The sequence below is a fragment of the Dasypus novemcinctus genome, chromosome 6, assembly GCF_030445035.2.
Source record: "Dasypus novemcinctus isolate mDasNov1 chromosome 6, mDasNov1.1.hap2, whole genome shotgun sequence".
Lineage (NCBI taxonomy): Eukaryota > Metazoa > Chordata > Mammalia > Cingulata > Dasypodidae > Dasypus > Dasypus novemcinctus.
Window position 1 is genome coordinate 79375962 of NC_080678.1, and position 21968 is coordinate 79397929.

The 21968-nt window shown below is 39.8% G+C and overlaps 1 protein-coding gene across 1 annotated transcript in view; it reads left to right on the forward strand.

Annotated features, from left to right (window-relative positions):
* EIF4EBP2 (eukaryotic translation initiation factor 4E binding protein 2) overlaps nt 1-21465 on the forward strand; it is a 42162-nt gene extending 20697 nt beyond the window's left edge. The window contains exons 2-3 of the mRNA XM_004470561.5: nt 13722-13907; nt 14929-21465. Coding sequence (XP_004470618.1) covers nt 13722-13907; nt 14929-14960 — 218 coding nt within the window. The 3' untranslated portion in view covers nt 14961-21465. The remainder of the gene's footprint in view (nt 1-13721; nt 13908-14928) is intronic.
* Nucleotides 21466-21968: the final 503 nt, after the last annotated feature.

Here is a 21968-nt window from a genome sequence, read left to right on the forward strand (position 1 = left end):
TAACACAAACCCGGTTTGAACTTTTCCAAACAATTGAAGAGGAGGGAAAATTATCCACCACGTTTTATGAAGCCAACATAAACATAGAAGAAAACAAAATTACAGGGCAACCACTCTAATGAACATAGATGCAAAATTTCTCAACAAAATACTTGCAAATAGAATCCAACAGGGAAACGGACTTTGGCCCAGTGGTTAGGGCGTCCGTCTACCATATGGGAGGTCCGCGGTTCAAACCCCGGGCCTCCTCGACCCGTGTGCAGCTGGCCATGCGCAGTGCTGATGCGCGCAAGGAGTGCCGTGCCACACAAGGGTGTCCCCCGTGTGGGGGAGCCCCCACGCGCAAGGAGTGCGCCCGTGAGGAAAGCCGCCCAGCGTGAAAAGAAAGTGCAGCCTGCCCAGGAATGGCGCCGCCCACACTTCCTGTGCCGCTGATGACAACAGAAGCGGACAAAGAAACAAGACGCAACAAATAGACACCAAGAACAGACAACCAGGGGAGGGGGGGAAATTAAATAAATAAATAAATCTTTAAAAAAAAAAAAAAAAAAAAGAATCCAACAGTATATTAAAAGAATTGTATATCATGACCAAGTGGGTTTTATTTCCTGGTATGCAAGGGTGGTTCAACACAAGAAAATCAATTAAAATAATACGCCACGTTAACAAGTTGAAGGAAAAAAAGAGCCATAATCATCTCAATCAATGCAGAAAAAGCGTTTGACAAAATCCAGTATCCTTTCTCAGTAAAAAAAAAACCTTCAAACTTGGTAAGTTTCTCAGTACAATAAGGGGCATATATGAAAAACCCCACAGCAAACATCATATTCAATGCGGAAAAGTTGAAGCTTTCACTCTAAAAGCTGAAACAAGACAAAGATGCCCACTGTTACTACTGTTAGCATTGTTCCAGACACTCTAGCTATAGTAACTTGGTAAGAAGAAAAATAAAAGTCATCTAAATAGGAAAAGAGAAAATAAAACTATTACTATTCACAGATGACATGATCTTATATTTAGGAATTTCTAAAGTATCTATAAGAAAACTACTTAAAGCTAGTAAAGGAATTCAGCAAAGTGGCAGGATACAAGATCAACACTCAAAAATCAATAATATTTCTGTATTGAACAATCTGAGGAGGAAAATGCCATTTATAATAGCAACAAAAAGACTCAAATACCTGGGAAAGGAATCAGTTTAACCAAAGATGTACAGAACCTATATTCAGAAAACTACAGAATACTGGTAAAAAGAAATCAAAGGAGACCTAAACAAATGGAAAAAACATTCTGTGTTTATGGATTGGAAGATTAAATATCATGAAAATGTCAGTCCTACTCGAGCTGATTTTTAGATTCAATTCCATACCAATCAAATTTCCAACAGCCTACTTTATAGAAATAGAAGAGTCAATTAGCAAATTTATTTAGAAGGGAAAGGGTACTTGAGTGCCAAAAGCATCCTATAAAAGAGCAATATGAGAGAGAGGACTCTCACTGCTTGGCATTGAAACATATTACAAAACTGCAGTGGTCAAAATAGCGTGGTATTGGCATAAAGATAGACACAGCTGATCAGTGGAATAGAGAGTCCAGAAATAGACCTTCACTTCTATACCAACTGGTTTTTGACAAACCTACCAAGTCCTTGTTAACAGGACAAAACAGTCTTTTCAACAAATGGTGCTGTGAGAACTGGATGTCCATAATCAAAAGAATGCAAGAGGACTCAACTCACTCCTTATACAAGAATCAATTCAAAGTGGATCAAAGACCTCAATATAAAAGCCAGGACCTAAAACTACTAGAGGAAAATGTAGGGAAACATCATTTTCCCTTTGATGGGAAACACCAAGGAAACTACTTGTGGTAGGTAGGTGGTGCTTTCTTGGACTTTCCACCCAAAGTATGAGCAACCAAAGAAAAAAATAGATAAATGGGACCTCCTCAAAATAAAATTCTTTTGCACCTGAAAGGTAATGGCAGCTATCTCAACGGGAGAAAATATTTGGAAATCATATATCTGAAAACGGTTTAATATCCATGATATATAAAGAGATTCTACAACTCAACAATAAAAGACAGATGACCTGATTTAAAAATGGGCAAAAGACTTGAAAAACATTTGTCCAAAGAAGAAATACAAATGGCAGAAAAACACGTTAATAAAATGTATAACATAATTTGCTGTTAGGGAAATGCAGATCAAAGCTACAATGAGATATCATTTCATACCTATGAGAATGACCACTATTAAAAGGACGGAAAACTACAAGTGTCAGTGAGGATGTGGAGACAAAGGAACACTTATTCATTGTTTGTGGAAATGTAGAATGGGAGAGCCACTGTAGAGAACTTTTTGACAGTGCCTAAGGAAGTTTATAGATTGGCCAGGTGACCCCGCAATACCATTACTTTGTATACACCAAGAAGAACTGAGAGCAGTGACATGACCAGAAATCTGCACAGCAATGTTCATAGTGGCATTGTTCACATTGCTAAAAGATGGAAACAACCCAGGTGTCCATCAATGGATGAATGGATAAACAAACTGTGGTGTATGCATATGATGGAATATTATGCAGTGGTAAGAAAAAGAGAAGCCATGAAGCATATGAAAATATGGATGTACCTGGAGGATTTTATGTTGCGTGAAGCCAGCCGGACACAAAAGGACAAATACTGTATGATTGCACTATTATGAACTAAATACATTGTATAAACTCACTGAGTTAATTAGAATACAGGTTGCCAGAAAATAAAATGAGGTTAAAGAGTGGAAAGCTGAGGTTTAACTTTGTGTAAAATTGGTTAAATGCTTGTTCGTAGATCTTTGGAAATGAATAGAAATGGTGAAAGAACATTATAGCATCTGTAACTAGCAGTGCTAATACATGGGCATGGCAGTGGTTGAAAGGGAAAGTCTAAGGTTATGTATATTACTAGAAGGGAAGCTAAAAAATGTAACATGGGACCATGTGGCATACCAAACTTGATGGGAAGTATGAATATGGGTAATATTGAATATATGACTGTTTTTCTTTGAATCTGAACAAATGTACACTAATGTTATAAGATGTTAATATCAGGTAAACCTACAACCAAAGCAATATATGGACAGTAATGTGGAGTAATACATTAATAATCTTCCATTAAGGGTAAAATATATATATATATATATATAGTGTATATATATACAAAGTCAGATAAACTAGACAGAAGGTACTATATATTGTTTTACTTAAATACAGATAGAAAGGCGGAATCAGAATAGTGGCTATGTTTGACAGGTGAAACATAGATTGCAAGGTAATTATTAAGGGGTTGAGCTTTTTTGCTATGTTTACTCATTTTTTATTACTATAATAATGAAAATGCTCTAACGATTGAAGTGATTAATGCACAATTATGTGATTATACATAATACCCTTGATTGTATACTTTGGATGGATTATACACTCTGAATGGATTGTACATTTTAGGTGAATTGTATGCTTTATTAATGCGTATCAATAAAATTAATAAAAAGAAATAAAAATAGAAGAGCTGAAATCAGAGACCTAATTGCGTACTTTGAAGAACTCAGAAAAGAACAGCAAACTAATCCCAAACCAAGCAGAAGGTAAGAAATAACAGACTAGAGCAGAAATAAATGAAATTGTGAAGATATGTTACAGTAGAGAGAATTAACAGAACCAGATCTTACCTCTGAAATAAAATTGACAAATCCTTAGCCATTCTGACAAAAGCAGAGAGAAGAACCAAATAAATAAAATCAGAGTTAAGAGAGGGGACATTACTACTGACCCCACAGAAATAAAAAGACTCATAAGCAAATACTATGTAGAACTGTATGCCAACAAATTAGACAAACTAGATGAAATGGACAAGTCCTAGAAACACATGAACAACCTACGCTGTCTCTGAAAGAAATAAATTATTTCAAAGGATCAATTACAAGTAAAGAAATTGAATCCGTTTTCAAAAACTCCCAATAAAGATGAGCCCAGGACCAGATGGCCTCACAGGTAAATTCTGCCAATCATTCCAAAAAGAATTAATGCCAGTCCTCCTCAGATTCTTCCAAAAATTTGAACAGGAGGGAACCCTGCCTAACTCATCTATGAGGCCAACATCACCCTAATTCAAAGCCAGATGAAGATACTACAAGAAAATTTAAAATTATACACCAGTTTTTCTTATGAATATATGGAAAAGTCCTCAGCATAATACTTGCAGTTCAAATCCAACAGCACATCAAAAGAATTATACACCATGATTAAGTGGGTGTTAAATATTCAAGGATGTTTCAACATAATATAATCAGTTAATGTAAATGTGAAATTTTGAAGCTTTTTGTGGATCCCAGTAAAGATCATGTCCTTAGAGCTAATCCATTCCTGTGCATGTAAACCTATTATAGGTCAGAAGTCTTTATTAAATTACATCTTTTTGCATGATCTATTAACTTTTTTAAAAAGTTAATGAAAAAATTAAATTTTTAAAAATCCAGTAGATTACAGTTTACAAAAAGACTAAAGCAATGGGAATGGAAAATGATTCCTTAAAAGTTTCAGATTTTCTGTTTGAGGACATGTAAACTTTAGATAATGTATGTTAATGATAGGGCAATATTATGAATCCATTTTTACCACTAAATTGTATAATTGGATGGGATGAAATGCAAATATTTGATTTAAGTTTCTACAATAAAAGTTAATATATATATATTTTTTAATTACATCTGTTAAGGCCTTTGATTATATGGGTCTTAATCCTCTTACTGGAGAGTTTTTAAAAGGAGGACTTAAAGCAGCAGACACAGAGAAAACCCAAGAGGCTGAGAGAGTGGTTCTGGATGCCAGCGGCTGGAATCAGTAGAGCCCAGAGGCACAGAAGGAAGCCCCCAGCTGTCAGAGAGAAGACCCACAGAGAGCAAGAAGCTGAGCAGTGAGACCTGGAAGAGAGGGGAGAAAACTGAGTGCCCAGCATTGTGCCCTGCTGTGTGTTTAATCACCCACAGCGGAGTTTGGGGAGAAAGTATGCATGGAGGAGAATGAAGAGACCAGCAGAGTCACCATTGTGTCTTGCTGCATGGCAAGAGTCCAGGATTGTTAGCAGCCGGCCTTAGATGAGACAGCATCTCTGATGATTCCTTGAGCGTAGGGGAGCCCCACACATAAGGAGTGTGCCCTGTAAGGAGAGCTGCCCAGGAGTGGCACCACACACACAGAGAGCTGATGCAACAAGATGATCCAACAAAAAGAGATACAGATTCCCTGTGCCGCTGACAAGAATATAAGCAGACACAGAAGAACACAGCGAGTGGGCACAGAGAGCAGACAGCAGGGAGGGGAAGGGGGGTGGCGGGGAGGGGAAAAGGAGAGAAATTTTTTAAAATCTTAAAAAAAAAAAAAGCTTTAAGTTTTTAACCTAATAAATTCCCATTATAAAAGCCAACACATTTCTGGTATATTGCTCCCAGCAGCTTTTAGCAAACTAAAACAGAAATATGACCACATTAACTGCACAAAGGGGAAGCAGCTGAGGCTCAAGGAGTTGGGTGCCCGCTTCCAACATGGGAGGTCCCAGGTTTGGTTCCGGGTACCTCCTAAAGAAGGCAAGCAGACAACAAGCTGATGCAAGAGGAGACAGTGAGCAGGGGGTGGGTTTGGCTCAGATGGTTGGGCGTCTGCCTCCCGCGTGGAAGGTCCTGGGTTCGGTTCCTGTTGCCGCCTAAAGAAGACTAGCAAACATGGTGAGCAGATGCAACTAGTATACAATGAGCAAACAGACGCGGGAGCCATCTTGGGGGTGTAAAATAAATCCAAATTGGGAGGGAATCACAGGATCATCTCAATTGATGCTCAAAAGGCATTTGACAAAATCCAGGTTTTTTTTTTTCCCTTCAAGATTTATTTATTTATTTTCCCCCTTTCCCTTCCTGCTGCCCTGTTGTTTTTGCTGTCTGTGTTGTCTTCTCATTTTCTCTCCTCTAGGATTCACCGGATTTGATCCTGGAGACCCTGATGTGGAGAGAGGTTCCCTGTCAATTGCGCCACCTCAGTTCCTGGTTTCTGCTGCACTTCTCCTTGACTCTCCCCTTGTCTCTCTTTTGATGCATCATCATCTCGCCACGTGACTCACTTGTGCGTGCACTGGCTCACCACACAGGCACGTGCACTCACCACACAGGCACTCAGGTGGGCACAGGCTCACCACATAGGCACACTTTCTTTTCTTTTTCACCAGGAAGCCCTAGGGATCAAACCCAGGTCCTCCTATATGGTGGGTGGAAGCTCTATCACTTAAGCCACATCTGCTTCTTCTGGTATCCTTTCTTGATAAAAATACTTAGAAAAATAAGAAAAAGGACGTATATGAAAAACCAACAGGAAACATCATTCTCTATCAGTCAAGTATCTAGGTATAAGTTTAGCCAAGGATATAAAAGACTGGTACACAGAAACTATAGAACATTGCTAAAATAAGAAGTCAAAGAAGACCTAAATAAACTGAAGGACATTGTATATTCATTGATTAAATGACTAAATATTGTTAAGATGTCAATTCCAGCAAAAATGATTTACAGATTCAATGCAATCCCAATCAAAATCCCAATAATCTACTTTGCAGAGATGGAGAAACTAATTACCAAATTTGTTTGGAAGTTAAAGCGGCCCCGAACCCCAAAAACATCTTGAAAAGGAAGAACAAATTTGAACAACTCACACTTACTGACTTTAAAACTTATTACATATTTATAGTGATCAAAACAGTGTGGTACTAGCATAGGATAAATATATTGACCAATGGAATTGAAATGAGAGTTCAGAAATAGACCCTCGTATCTGTGGCCAGTGGTTTTTGATAGGGCTGTCAAGTCCACTCAATGGGGAAAGAATAGTCTCTTCAATAGATTGTGCTGGGAGAACTGGATATCCACGTGCAAAAGAATGAGAGAGAACTCCTATCTTGAACCATAGACAAAAATTAACTCAAAATGGATCAAAGACTTAAATATAAGAACCAGAACTATAAAACTTGAAGCATCTTCAGCATCTTGTGTTAGGCAGTGGTTTCTTAGACTTCATACCCAAAGCACAAGTAGTTAAAGAAAAAATATGGGAAACGGACTTTGGCCCAGTGGTTAGGGCGTCCGTCTACCATATGGGAGGTCTGCGGTTCAAACCCCGGGCCTCCTCGACCCGTGTGCAGCTGGCCATGCGCAGCGCTGATGCGCGCAAGGAGTGCCGTGCCACGCAAGGGTGTCCCCCGTGTGGGGGAGCCCCCACGCACAAGGAGTGCGCCTGTGAGGAAAGCCGCCCAGCGTGAAAAGAAAGAGCAGCCTGCCCAGGAATGGCGCCGCCCACACTTCCCGTGCCGCTGACGACAACAGAAGCAGACAAAGAAACAAGACGCAGCAAATAGACACCAAGAACAGACAACCAGGGGAGGGGGGCAAATTAAATAAATAAATAAATCTTTAAAAAAAAGAAAAAAGAAAAAATATGGGCCCTCCTCAAAATTAAAAATTTTTGTGCATCAAAGGACTTTGACATGCAAGTGAACACATAACCTACTCAATGGAAGAAAATATTTGGAAACCATATATCTGATAACGGTTTAATATCCAGAATATATAAAGAAATCCCACAACTCAACAATAAAAAGACAATCCAATTTAAAAATGGGCAAAAGACTTGAATAGACATTTCTCCAAAGAAGATATTTAAATGGCTAAAAAGCACATCAAAATATGCTTATCATCACTAGCTATTAGGCAAATGCAAATCAAAACCACAATGAGATATAATTTCATACCCACTAGAATGGCTACTATTTAAAAAAAAAAATTACAAGTGTTGGAGAGGATATGAAAAAAGAGGAACACTCATTCATTGCTGATGGGATTGTAAAATGGTGTAGCAGCTGTGGAGGACAGTTTAGCAATTCCTCAGGAAGCTAAGTATAGGATTAGCATATGACCTGGCTATCCCACTAGTAGGTATATACCCAGAAAAATTGAAAGTAGGGACTCAAACAGATATTTACACACCAATGTTCATAATAGCATTATTCACAGTTGCCAAAAGGTGGAAGCAACCCAAATGCCCATCAACCAACTGATAATGGATAAACAAAATGTATGTATATACACACAATGGAATATTATTCAGTCATAAAATGGAATGAAGTCCTGAAGCATGAGACAACATGGATGAACCTTGATGACATTATGCTGAGTGAAATAAGCCAGATACAAAAGGACAAATATTGTATGACCTTACTTACATGAACTTACTATAAGCAGCTCATAGAATTAGAATCTAGAGTGTAAATTAACAGGGAATGGATTGGGGATAGAGAATGGGAAGATGATGCTTAATTTGTGCAAAATTTCTAAGTAGGTTGAAGTAAAGTTTTGGAAATGGATGGTAGTCATGGTAACACATTCAGAGTGTAATTAACAGCACTGAATTATGTGTGAGTATGGTTAAAGGGAAGTTTTTGGTTATATGTTACTAGAATAAAAATGAAAATATAAAACCTAGGACTGTATGACACAGTGTACCCTATTGTAAACGATGGACTACAACAGTACAAGAATGTTCTCTTGTGAATTATAACAAATATACAACACTATCACATACTAGTACAAGGTGTTAATAAGTCATCAGGTAGGAGCCTGTATACTAACACTCTTAGCATAGAGCTACCTCTATGTGAACTGCCACATTTTTCTTCACAATTTTAAACAAAATGTGGTTTAACCATGGAGTGGAATATTATTTGTCAATAAAAAGAGATCAAGTACTAACAAGTGCTACAACCTTGAAAACATGCCAAGTGAAAGAAGCAGTCACAGAAGACCCCATATTGTATGATTCATGTAGATGCCTTGTCCAGAATAGGCAAATCTATAGAGACTGAAAGTAGCTTAGTGACTGCCTAGTGCTGGTAGGTTGGGAGAAAATGGAAAAAGACTGTTAATGGGCATGGGTTTCTTGTTAGGGTGATGACAAGTGTTCTAAAATTGACTGTGGTAATGGTTGCACAATTTGTGAATAATCTAAAAACTATTGAATTCTATACTTTGAATTGGTTAATTGTATGGTATATGAGTTATATTTCAATAAAAATGTAAAAAAGCATAGTGGTTCAGATTTCTCTGATACCTCATACTGAGGCAGGCTCTCTTCTATCTATTTCCTCATTGGTTCAATTACAATTCTTTAATACATATGTTCTTGCTATTATGCCCTTTAGAAACCGAAAACTTGCTTTTACCATGTGCTTTTTTCCAATGCCTCATAGAGTTTCCAAGCTCGGTATACTAGAGAAGTGAGAATAATCTTGTTCCAGTTTGCAAGTTGAATGTTAGTAAGAACTTTTCACAGTGAAACATCACCATTCTGAAGTGTAGACATGAACAAAAGTGGGGATGATACAGCTGTCATCCTTTCCTTTGGAGAGCCATCAAACCCATTCTCACTCAGCCTGTTTGCTCTTATTTTACACGGAGTTCTAGAAAACGGATAGCTGATTTCCTAAACCAACAGATTAGAAGCATCAAGTTAGAATGGGTGTAAAGGATAGGAGCCTGTGAGGGGAAAATGTAGCTCTTACCCTGACATTGAGGGAGTAGACAGAGAAACTATAGGACGTCTAAGTACGTGTGTGAGAGAGAGAAAGGGGGGAGAGGGAGAGGGAGGAGAGGAAGGGAGGGAGAGAGAAAACAAGCAAAACCTTGGCATCTAAAATCTATAGTGTAAAGTAAATAGCATCAACAGTATAGCCCCTGCGCTTTCCACGTCACATTTCCATAACAGTGCTCCTGATTCATCAAGGAAGGGTCAAATTATTTTCTATTTAAAGTGGTAGAAAGTTTTTAATCTGTATAAAAAAATTTTCCATGTAATATCACTTTCATACTATCCAATTTGAAACTAATTACAATTATTTACTTCTTGAGAATTGGACTGGTTTTTTTTTTGCTATCCAGAATGACTCGTTCCTCATAATTTCCAGATGCCTTTTTAGTTGTTGCTAGAGTTATTTTTCAAAGCAAATATGGTGCAGATAAATTGCTGCTTTCCTTGTCCTAAAATTATGTTTGAAACAGGATATAGGCCTTGTTACACCCTGAAACCAGAAACAAGTGATTTCCACCTGTTCTGTGGGTTAGATGGAGGCAGGCAAAGCTTTTCTGCTAAAGTTAATATCATGGTGTTGAGTCCAGTCACAAATGGGCTTGGGCCTTTGCACTCATATCTTTCTAACAGTGAAAATAGGAAGATTAATTGTAGCCCACTCTAGGACTAGAGCTCCTTTTTGAAGTTTTTGGCTTTAAATGTTTCATTTCACTTTAAAGAGAAAAGAAACAGGTTTACAGTAATTAGAGCTGTTTCTTCTAGTGCTCGTTTTTGTTGAGCTGGCTTCTGCCACACTCTCCTTTAGAGTAGGAATTACCTATACCAGCATTCCCTTCTATTACCAATATTTTGTGAAAGCCCATTTTACTATTCTGAAATGAATTTCTTAGATTATATAACCTACTTGTTCATTGTTTTTTTCTTAATTGTCATATAAAACGAATATAAGCATTTAGTAAATATATAAGCACTCATGCCCTGCCCAACTAGAAGACAAAAAAAAAAAATTTTAAACCAAATACACCCGAAAAAACAAAAACCATCTTCACCAGTTTCTGTAACCACTCCCTGGGGGGCAGTAACTCCCCACTGAGAAGCAGTGCTTTAGGGCAAATGCTTGGTGGTCCCTGTTGAATAGTTGGGTGTGCCATCTGCTCTTTACCCTGTTATATGTGTAAGTAGCAGTTACCTTTCCACTCCTTTCATTTTAGACAACCTCATCCCACTCTTGGAATGTGAATTAGAGTGCTGAATGGGGAGTCAAGATCACAGTTCCGATTTTCTAGTTAGTTCTGTGAATTGATTATCGTTTCTTTGGGTCTGGACATCTGTCAAAATGAGAAGCTGTGATAGATGATCTGATTTTTCAAACATTGTTACTAGAATTTTGGAAGGAAGATGTAAAGATGAAGCTGGTTCTTTATCTTAGCGCTGCCATTGTTAAACTTTGAATATAAGAATTACCTGAGAACTTGAAAATGTCAGGTTGTACTCCCAGAGATTCTGATTCAGAGTCAACAAACAGCCCAGGTGATACTGATGCAGATGTCTAGATCAGAACCAGAAAAATTGTTCTAGTGTGTTCCATACATGGTATAGTATTTTTCTTCCTAGTTTACTAAAGAGATTAAGAACCAGATGGTTTATTTTGATTTCTTGTAAACTGTAAACATGATTGTATGCGGTTTAACTAAAACAGGAGTAGTAAAAAAGAAAGTCGATATCCTTTGAAGCTGGTTTAAAAGCTTTTAAGGGTTTTGGTTTGAAATGCTTTCACGTGCTAATAGATGCCTGGCTGAGAACATTCTGGATCCATTTTCATTCTGAAAAACTTAAGTCATTCTTTCCTGTGACTAAATGGCTTTTGTAGTATTATCTAGAGGAGAATATGTTTAGTACTTAATTTTAGTGGTTAAAGCTAGGATGTGGGTGTGGGAGTAGAGTTTCTATTTGGCCATTTCTCATCTTAGGAGGCAATAGTTTCACTCCACTAGAAAGGAAGTTATTTTTTAGCATTTGTGCATTATAATATCATTGTGAATATTAGTCCCAAGAAAATCACTGGGTTTGTACCTCGTTTCCCAACTATTTAGCTTAATGTTGGCATTATTTCTTTAGATTAAGTATTATTCTCCCTTTGGAAGGACTCCTGAGTTTCCATTCTTGCAATAAGTGCCTTGCTTTTTTCCACTTGCTCCTTCACATTTCAAATAGATTTGCTAGCTGTTCTATTTGTTCTCGTTTGCTGAGATATAGCCATAGCATGTTGTTGGAGGAAATCTGTCCGAACCAGACTCTCCTGATTATGACAGGATTATTCGTTTTTGTTTTTTTTTAACGTGAGAATGAAAAGAATTCTTCCAGAAGGTAGCATTTATATTTTACCCCTTTAAATTGGGTAGCTTTATATACAATTTTACTTTTAAATATAATACTACCTTTAATTTGGATGTCTAAACCCTGAAGACAGTTTTTCTTCTCAGGATTTTAGCCTGCTGTGAGCAAGATACCACCAATGGTTGCTTCGCTTTGTTACTTAGGCAGGGATGGCAAATATGCTGGGCTACCACTCCCCCCCCTTCCCCCCTTAGCAGACATCACTAACTGATCACCCCATTCTTTCTTACTGCTTCAGTCAGAGTCTTAGAATCATCAGCAGAGCGCCAGGCGCCCACTACATTTGGCCACCATTGGACATCTCTAGCTTGTCACTTAGTTGTACATCTTATTTATATCCATTAGTACCCTGGGAAGACCATGACAGAAGGGATCTACAACGGCACGTTTTCTTAAATGTTTATCAGGTAGAATGCACTCTCTGGGAGTATTGTTGTTTTTATTTTATTTTATTTTTAAGATTTATTATTTTTTTTAAATTTCTTTCCCCTTCCCCCCCCTCCCCCAGTTGTCTGCTCTCTCTCTCTCTGTGTCCGTTTGCTGGGTGTTCTTCTGTGACCACTTCTATCCTTATCAGCAGCACTGGGAATCTTTGTTTCTTTGTGTTGTTTCATCTTGTGTCAGCTCTCTGTGTGTGCAGCACCATTCTTGGGCAGGCTGCACTTCCTTTTGCCCTGGGTGGCTCTCCTTAGATGTGCACTCCTTGTGCATGGGGCTCCCCTATGTGGGGGACACGCCTGGGTGGCAGGGAACTCCTTGCGCACATCAGCACTGTGCATCGGCCAGCTCCACACGGGTCAAGGAGGCCCGGGGTTTGAACCAAGGACCTCCCATGTGGTAGGTGGACGCCCTATCCTTTGGGCCAAGTCCGCTTGGGTATTGCTGGTTTTAAAACATTGTGGTAGCACTTATTGGTAAGCAGATTCTGTTTTGTACAATGTAGAGTGAGGCTGCCAATTCCAGCTTCTACCAAAGCTCTGTCTGAGAAGAATATCAGTCAGTACTTCTTCAGAAAGCCTGTGATTTAAAGATGGCTATCTGTTAGCTATTTTTCCACATGCTTCTTTATTCCTTCATTTAAATACATCTTTAAAGATCTCCTTAATATTAGGACCTAATACATATGTAAATAAGTCTATAGACAATTTCAAATACATTATGAGGAGTCCTGTAATAGCAATTTGTATTGCATTAGGTGTGTGTGTGTTGGAGGTACTGGGAAATGAACCCAGGACCTCATACATGGGAAGCAGGAAGTCAACCACTGAGCTACATCCACTCCCCAGTGAGAGTTGGTTTTTCCATCTGTTTGTTTTTAGGAGGTTCTGGGGATCAAACCCGGGACCTTGCACATGGGAAGGAGGTGCTCAACCACGTGAACTACATCCATTCCCCTGTGTGTGTGTTTTTAAGGCTCCCAATAGGAAGTGATAGAGTTGCGTCTTGAAGGATGATGAGCAGGAGTTGAACTAGGCAGAGGAGGAGGAAAGGGCATTCTAAATAGCAGAGGAACCTGGTCACAGTTAGGGAGGTGTAGCTGGCCTTAGTGCTTAATTGTAAAACCTTTAAGGTTCGGATTAGTTGGGACTTAAACTAAATTCCTGAGTATTATTATATATTGATAGCTCCTTAATTTACTTCAAACTCTTTTTCAACCCTGTTTTCCAGGAACCCGAATCATTTACGATAGAAAGTTTCTGTTGGATCGTCGCAATTCTCCCATGGCTCAAACCCCGCCCTGCCATCTGCCCAATATCCCAGGGGTGACTAGCCCTGGGACCTTAATTGAAGACTCCAAAGTAGAAGTAAACAATTTAAACAACTTGAACAATCACGACAGGAAGCATGCAGTTGGTAAGAGAATGCCAGAGGTGGGAACCAAGAGGGTGGCCCTGGGAATTTGAATATTAATCTGTTGTATGCTGGGAAAAAACATTGATGCTTTAGTTATAATTGATGTTCCATTATATGTCTCTAAGGTTTTTTATGTCTCCACCCCTCCCCAATCCCAACCCCAGTGTTTCCTGAAATACTCTGGAGACCTTGAGTTCTAAATCATAATCAAATCTAATCTAGGTGGGGTTAAAAATCCAAAATTAGGGAATGATTCAAGAAATCACCCTAAAGATGATTCCTTGAACCATGCCTTAAGGACTGCCTAGCCTAGGCTTTATTGGTCCTTGGATAAAACATACACACAAAACAAAACAGAATTTAATAGCCTCCATTTCCATCAATTCAGGAAACAGGGCTTATTTCTCATAAGAATGTCCTTTTTATTGGTGTGGGAAGTGTTTCTCCCATTTTCCAGAACTGCCAATAATATTTAAATCAACAACCTCCCTACACACACACACACACACACACACACACACACACACTTTTAGTGATGTCTTTTTTATCTCTGTGGAAGCAAAACAGTGAGGTGGAAATGGTTAGCTCCTGAAGTAAAACTCAGGGGTTGTACTTGGTGACCTCTGTATTTGAGCCAGCTTTCTGCTTCCTCAAATTGCAAATGAGTTTTTAATGGATAAACTGATTATTAAGAGCAGGGCCAAAATCCAGAGCCTCTGGAAAAATGTGCTGATGTGAGAGATGGCAAATTGGTCCCTGTGGGCCGCTGTTTAGTCAACCTGTTGGAAAAAAGTTTTTACTCCTATCGTTTCCCCCAAATGCTCCTTACTTAAGGTCAGTTGACTGCCATTCTTTTTCTGATTAAAAAGACAGCCACAGCAAAGCAGAATAATTGTTTTCAGGCAGCAGAAAGTGGGGCAGTTTGGATTCTTTTTCTTCCTTACACAGAGAGAATGACTATTAAAACTGTTTTGCTTCTTCCCTTTTGTGCTAAACTTTTCCCTTTCTTCATCCTAACTAGGGGATGATGCTCAGTTTGAGATGGACATCTGACTGTCCTGGAAGGATCAGAAGAAAGGCAGCAACAGCGACACCTGTGTGCACCTGATTTGGCCAATAGGATCAACAATGAAAAGCCAGAAGAGGCAGTACCAGCAGTACCCCTTGCAGTCTCCATCTCCTCCTCTTCTTCCTGGTGCCAAAATGATGAGACGAGCTTCATCTGACCATATTCTCTCCCTGTTTCCTGATCCCCTTCCCAGTTAGACAGATTAGAATAAAGGCCCTTAGCATATTTGTATAGAACTAAGCAGCCCACAGAGGAAACAGTTAAATTCTGGCTTCCCTGGTCATTTTTCTATTGAGACCTTTTCCTCTCCCACATCAATTTTTTTCTTTTTTTTTGGTCTCAAATCTTATTTCAACCTGCTAATAACTACCTAGCTGGGAAATTTGGGAAGTAAGACAGGTTTGGTGGGTTCAGTATTATTCATGTTCCTTACTCTCTGTCTTGCCTCCCTGTATCCCACTTATGGTTCAGTCCTGTAAGAATCTGAATGTGGGGACTTTAAAACTGTTGAAGGAAATAGTGAACAAAAAGAGAGCTGCTTTGACTTTGGGATGTCTGTCCTTAAGGACAGAGCACAGTTTGTGCAGCTCTGGTAGCAGTACCCTCTGACACTGTTTCAAGGTGTGCTTCCCCTCCTTTCTCTGGGAGGAATGTCTTGTGTACTTAGTATTATAGCTCATCTTCCCATTTCTTTACATAATACATTTGTGCAAAAATTTTAAAACTCTCTAAAAGGGAAACCCTCAGTAACCAGCTATTTTTTCCTTTTTACCCATTCCTCTTTGCTTGCATCTGGTTGCTTGCAGAGTCCTCTTGTACTCTGAAATATCCAGGTGATTTTCTCTGCTCCCAGAGCAGGTCTATACCAAGTAATAGAGGCACATTGGCCTCCACTTGGTGGATAAGGCCTGAGATAGTATCATGCCAGATAGAATGGCCTCTGAAGAGCATTGAGCCGCTTGAGTACCCAGTCCCAGCAGTCACTGTTTTACAATCCAGTGAGCATTGGGATATTCCTTGGATTGCTGTTCCTTACATTTTGAGTTTGAAGTTGACTTTCAGAATTTTTTTTTTCCTTTGTGGATCTGCCTTGTTTGGCTGCTGGGATGGATAAGCACAGGCTTTGTCCTGTACCTATCCTAGTTTTCTTACCTTCCCCATTGTACTCTGAATTTTCCCTTTCTTCCCTACCTCCCTCCTTCCTTTCCCTCCTTTTTCTCTGCCAGCCCATTTTTCAAATTCACATCAAAGGTACCTCAATTGTTGGTATCTGATATCTGTTACTCTTTATCTGAGGAGTGACTATCTATTTTTAAAATGACTACAGACCTATTTTTAGATATGTGTGCAGTACAATTTGGAACAGCAACTTTTTAATTAAACATCTTCCCGTGTTAGGGAGGTGAGAAATGTCTGCAGAAGAGTCTGCTGTTCTATGTCACCGTCCTTTGTTTTCCCAGCCTTTAGGAGCTCTTTCCTTCCCCTCTAGTTTTGGGTGTGCATGTTTGGGATTAGTAGTGGGTGATTTGTAAAACTGGACCATTCTCCTGGCTCTGGGTTGTACAAGACAACCTCATTCTTTTCTTACCGCTTTGCTTTTTCCCTCTTCCCCACTCTACTTTCCTGTGACTGTTGACTGGCACAATAATTTCAGGAGAGTGACTCCCCTCAAGAAAGACACATCCTTCCCCTCTTAAGAAAGACCAGTGAAGCAGCCACTGGTGTCCTGGGAATTTCTGGTTGAATTTGGTGCCCTGAACCCTCTCACTAAGAGATCACATCCCAGGGTGAGGGTAACAGACCAGTTGGCTGAGCAAGAAAGCTGTTTGTTTTTCTTTTTTTTCTTTTGAACTATGAAAAGAGCCTTTTTGTGAATACATTTATTGAAGAAAGGAAGTCTGAGAAACGTTCCTTTTTCTGCTACAAAATGTGAGTAGTTCAAAGAGTGGAAACCTTTTCTGATGGTTGATGTCTCAGGAATAAGCTGGATCTCCAGTGTTTTGGGGATGCTTTCTCAAATTTTGATGCACAGAAAAGTTTTTTTTGTTTGTTTGTTTGATGTATCCCTATTCTAATTTTAATTAAACTCCAAATTTCACTTTACATACTCTTGGAAAAACTTAAGTTGCACTGTAGTTTGCATAAGAAGCTTGCTCAGAACCTCTTTGGCACTTGGAGAGCTTGATTCTTTGGGAATGAACTTTTTCATTCTTCATACACTGGCTTGGGCATCCTGTGGAATCCGACTTCAGCTAGGAGCTGCTCCAGTCTTATCAGTGAGCAGAAGTACCCTTCTTGATCTTTATTGCTGCATATGAAAACTTGGCTCCCCTTGAACAAAGGGGAATGAATGGATTTAAAACCTGAGAGATTGAATAGCATCAAGATGCCATTTTCCCCTTTCCTGTGTTGGGGCATCGATATCTACACATGGCCCCTTAATCAGAGCACATTTTTTTAGTAATTCTTGGGAGTGTTACTTACATAAGATAGCAGCTGCCAAATTCCTTTTACTTCTCTGCATGGACTTCCTGACTGCTTGCTGCAGTTCTTTTCTGGAGGCCACCACTACTAGAGATATTTGGGCCTCCCATAAATCAGTGTTTTAAAAATAATTCCACAAGGCAAGAGATAAACTTACAATAGATTACATTTTTGTGTCATGCCTCAAAAAATCATTTCAGGGCAAGCTGGAGTCCAGTAGTTGGTTTACTTTTGGATGTTTGGCAGGAACCTCACAGCTTTTTCTTGGGGAACACCTGCAGAGTACCATTTGAATAAGAAGGCTCCTAATATCTTAGTGATCAGCTGTACTTTCATCTTATAAATTTCTTGTATGTTTCTGTGCTTCTAGTACAATCAATCTTAATGAGAAATGACCTTCTCCCTCTAAATTCTAGCAAGAGACATGAATTGTCTTCATAATGTGGTTCATGGAGGGAACCACTTCCTCATATTCTGATTAAATAGGTATATTGTTCTTGAGAGCACAGGTGTAGAGAAGCTGGCTTCTAGGTATTGGGCTTCCAAGTTGAGGATTTTGTTCTTCCACCTGTATTATCTGTTGTTCAAGTATAACAAATTACCACAAAACAGTATCTTAAAGCAGCAGACTTTACCTCATGGTTTCTGTGAGTTAGGAATTTGGGGGCAGCTTCATGTGGTGGTTTTGGCCCAGGATTTCATCGAGCTGCAGTCTTCTGAGGCTGAAGAGTCTGCTTTCAAAAGCTCTCTTTGTGGCTGTTGGTAGGATGCCTCAGCTTCTGACCATTGTCTGTCCTTACATGAGTGTCCTTACAACATGACAGCTGGCTTCCCCAAGAGCATATGATCCCCCAGCAAGAGGACAGGGAGGAAACTGCAGTGCCTTTTATGAATCTCCAAAATCACAGTCACTTTCTCCTTATTCCATTGCATTGGAAGCTAGCCACTAAGCCCTGCCTATGCTCGAGGGAAGGGGAATTACACTCCACCTCTTTAATGGAGCAGTATCAAAGAATTCGTGGACATATCATAAAACAAACATCCCTATCCTCAACAAAGGACAAAGCCAGGTCAACAGGAAAGTAGGTTTAAACTGGATGACATGCTGAGAAATAGGTTACTATTGAAAACAGTTTTCTAAGATGGGCATTACGAAACTGGGACAGAAGATAGGCTTTCTCTCTTCCCCAGAATACACCTGTTTTTGAGAGAGTTGGAGAGAAATGGCTACTCCCAGGTGAAGTACAGGATCAGTACATCAAGTGCCTGATAACAGCAATGCAAGGACACTTTTTTGTGCAAGTCCTAGGCTTTGTGTCTCTTACTGTTATTTACCACTTACTTGTTTTCTCCTTTAGCCAGGATTTGACAAAGAAAGGGAATTGGATCCTTCCAGCCAAGCCACCATCACTGATTTAATTGGAGTTGGGATTGTCAAGCAAAGGGAGCAAAGTGAATTAGATGTTAGGTTATTGGGCTGAAGAAGGGAAAACAGTTCAGATACAGAGTGAAACAGATAACGGTATTGGGAGCCAGGTCCCCACCAGAGTCGATGCTTGGTACCTGGTCTCTAACCACACCAGCTTAAACAGATAGGTCTGGTCTCTTACCCAGAAAACAACTTCTCGATAAAATAGGGAATATTTGAGAATTGAAATGTCTGGTTGTGCTCCTTTAAAACTAGTGTGCAGGTTAATTGGATGGACCTCCCTGGTTCCTGGCTTCCTGGTGGAAATGTACTATCAGAGAGAACCAGTCTTGTCTTAATCCTCAAGAGAAATTTAAATGAGGCTTGTCAGTTCAGCAGATTCTTTGCTACATGTTTCTTGGCACCTCTTCCTAACCAATATTTTAGATATTTCAAACATCTTGAAGATACAAATTCTTATTTATATTTAGGCTCTACCTCTTCCCAGCTTCTTATCTATAGCCCTGTTTGCTTTAGTGTAGACTTGGAAGAGGAATCCCTACTGAGGCAACTGTAAGAAAGGTACTTCTTCCAAAAGAAAGGAACTTTTTTTTTTAAGGAGGTAGCAGGGATTGAACCCAGTGAACCCAGGACCTCATATGTGGGACGGAGGTAGGCACTCAACCACTGAGCTGCATCCACTCCCGAAACTCATTTTTAAAGGGCCCTCGAATGAATTTGATTTTTCCTTCTGAAGGGTATTTTATTTTACTTTATTTTTGCTGTTTTCTTTACCAGCTCTTTGAGACTCTTAGACCTTACTTTCCCAGTTTAAACACTTTTAAGTCCCGCATTTCCATTAGATTGTAGCCTAATGGGTCTCACCCCCAGAGCCTATCCTTCAGCTAGTATATATTGATGCTTGATTAGAATCAAGACAACTGGTGTAAGGAGCTCAGCATGTTAGCAGCAACATCCTGAAGACTGACCCTTCTTTTCTCCCCATCTAGGTTACTAGGTGCTTGAAGCACAGGGCCCTACCCCTTTGCATTTCCCCTTAGAGCACTACCCTGCTGCCTTTCTCAACCAGGTTCAGAACTTTTTCTTGTTGGCCTGTAATCTGGACTACATGCATATGGGCAGCTATTTATTAATCTGCGAAACCCAATCACTTACCCACCCATGACGTGGGAGATGGTAGTATTTGTTTAAAGAAGCATTATTTCTTTGGGAGGGTGATTTTTGTCTGGACTTTGAAAGGGGAGTAGTTGCCCCCACAGTTAGTTACCTCTCACCTTATAAGAAAAGTTGAAATCCAGTCTTGATACAGTTGGGTAACAATTCTTTAGAATCCTTATATCCCAGAAGCATTTCTGTACCAGGTTTTTTGGTTTAGTATTGGAGTTTCCTTGAGGCTAGCTGACAGAAATTTCTTACTAAAGACTATAAGGATTGTTGGCCTTATACTGGTTTTTCCAATTAATCATTCATGTCACCTTTCTCACCCACTGGAATTTAAATTTCTTTCTCTGGGCTGGTCCTGGAAGTTGATGCCTTTTGTCACAGCTGAGATTTAGGAGAGGTCTTTTGAGTCTCTGTTCAGACAGTCTGTGATTTCCTCTTGGTTTAACTTCTGCCCAACCCTGGCAAATCATACCGTCTATCATGAATGCCAAGTGGAAAATAGTACCAAGATGCAACAAATTCTCCAGGGTATTTAAACTCTCCCTCTGCCACCTTTCTAAGTGTAGAAGGCTGGCAGAGTGATGCTGCAATGCTTGATAATCATTTGACCACATTGAAATTTCCAAAGGGAGCTCTTGCCGGTGCTTAAAACTGAAATTCCTGAACATTTCAACCTTGGAGGATTCTATGAATCTAGCATAGAATATCCATTCTAGCCCCCCAGCACTTCTGTTCTCCATTTTAATCTTTAAAAGAAAAAACAAAATCCAGGCCCACGCCAAGGGTAATTTTTACTTGAAGCCATGGGAGCGGGAAGGAACACTACGTAGAGTAGAGGTGATGCGGGGCGGGGCGAGGGGGCGGGTTGTGGGTGAGCGTTCTGCTCCTGGTGTCTGTTTGGAGTCACTGAGCCAGTGCCTTTCCTTCACCTGAAGAGGGAACCCATCTCTTTGCACCTGGGTGAGGATATGCTCTGCTATCCCAGGGGGTAAACCCTAAAGAATGCATGTGGGAGAGCCCAGAGGACACTTATATATTCAGTTGTCCATTTTCAGCATTTTTAAAATATTTTGCAAAGAAAATGCCCTTCTCTGGCTTAGTGCCACCAGTGGCCCACTTCCATCCATTCTGATTGGAAAAGTGGAGCCCACCAGCATTTCCCTTGGTCTGCCCTTCCTCTCCCTGGTGTGATTGTCCCCTCACCCCTCCCATCCATTTCACTGTTGTGGGTGGAGAGCAGAGGGTATTGTGCAGTCTTTGAGGCAGTTCTGTGTGATTCCAGGATCTGTTTTGTTTTGTTTTGTTTTTAACCATCCTTCAAAACCAGCAGGTGTTTGGAAATTAAAGAACAAAATTTAATTCTCACCAATGGTTGCTGTTACAGTTAAATCAATAAAGATCTTGAGTATCAATTTGATGCTTAACATTTTTTTTTTCCAGATGAAATCCTGTTGAGGGTTATTTCACATTTGGGGGATCTTGACTGATAAGGGAGGTGGGTGAAGGTAGTTGGCCTCTTTATGCATCAGTTCTTCTTAGCACTTAGGGAGCACTTTTATCAATCTAGCCCTGGATGTGCAAGGAGATATGACCCTTTCCTTAAGAAGCAAGACCCTGCTTCTGTGCTTAGGAGCTTGGAGAAGGTGCATGTTCAGGGCCCATATTCATGGAAGGAGGCCCTTTAGGTACCAGCCATGAGAAGGCCCAAGAGGCCACTACCTCTGCCCCCATGAGCATCACATGCCTTGCTTTGGCTAATCCAGCAGTTCTCATGTGTTGAACTTGAGAAGAATTTTGTCCTTTCAGGTTTTAGATTTTCTTGTGAACAGAGATTCACAGAATAAAACAGAATTTGAGAAAATGCATTCCTTAGAGGACAGTGTGGAGGTTTAGGGCAACAGACTTTGGAGTCAGA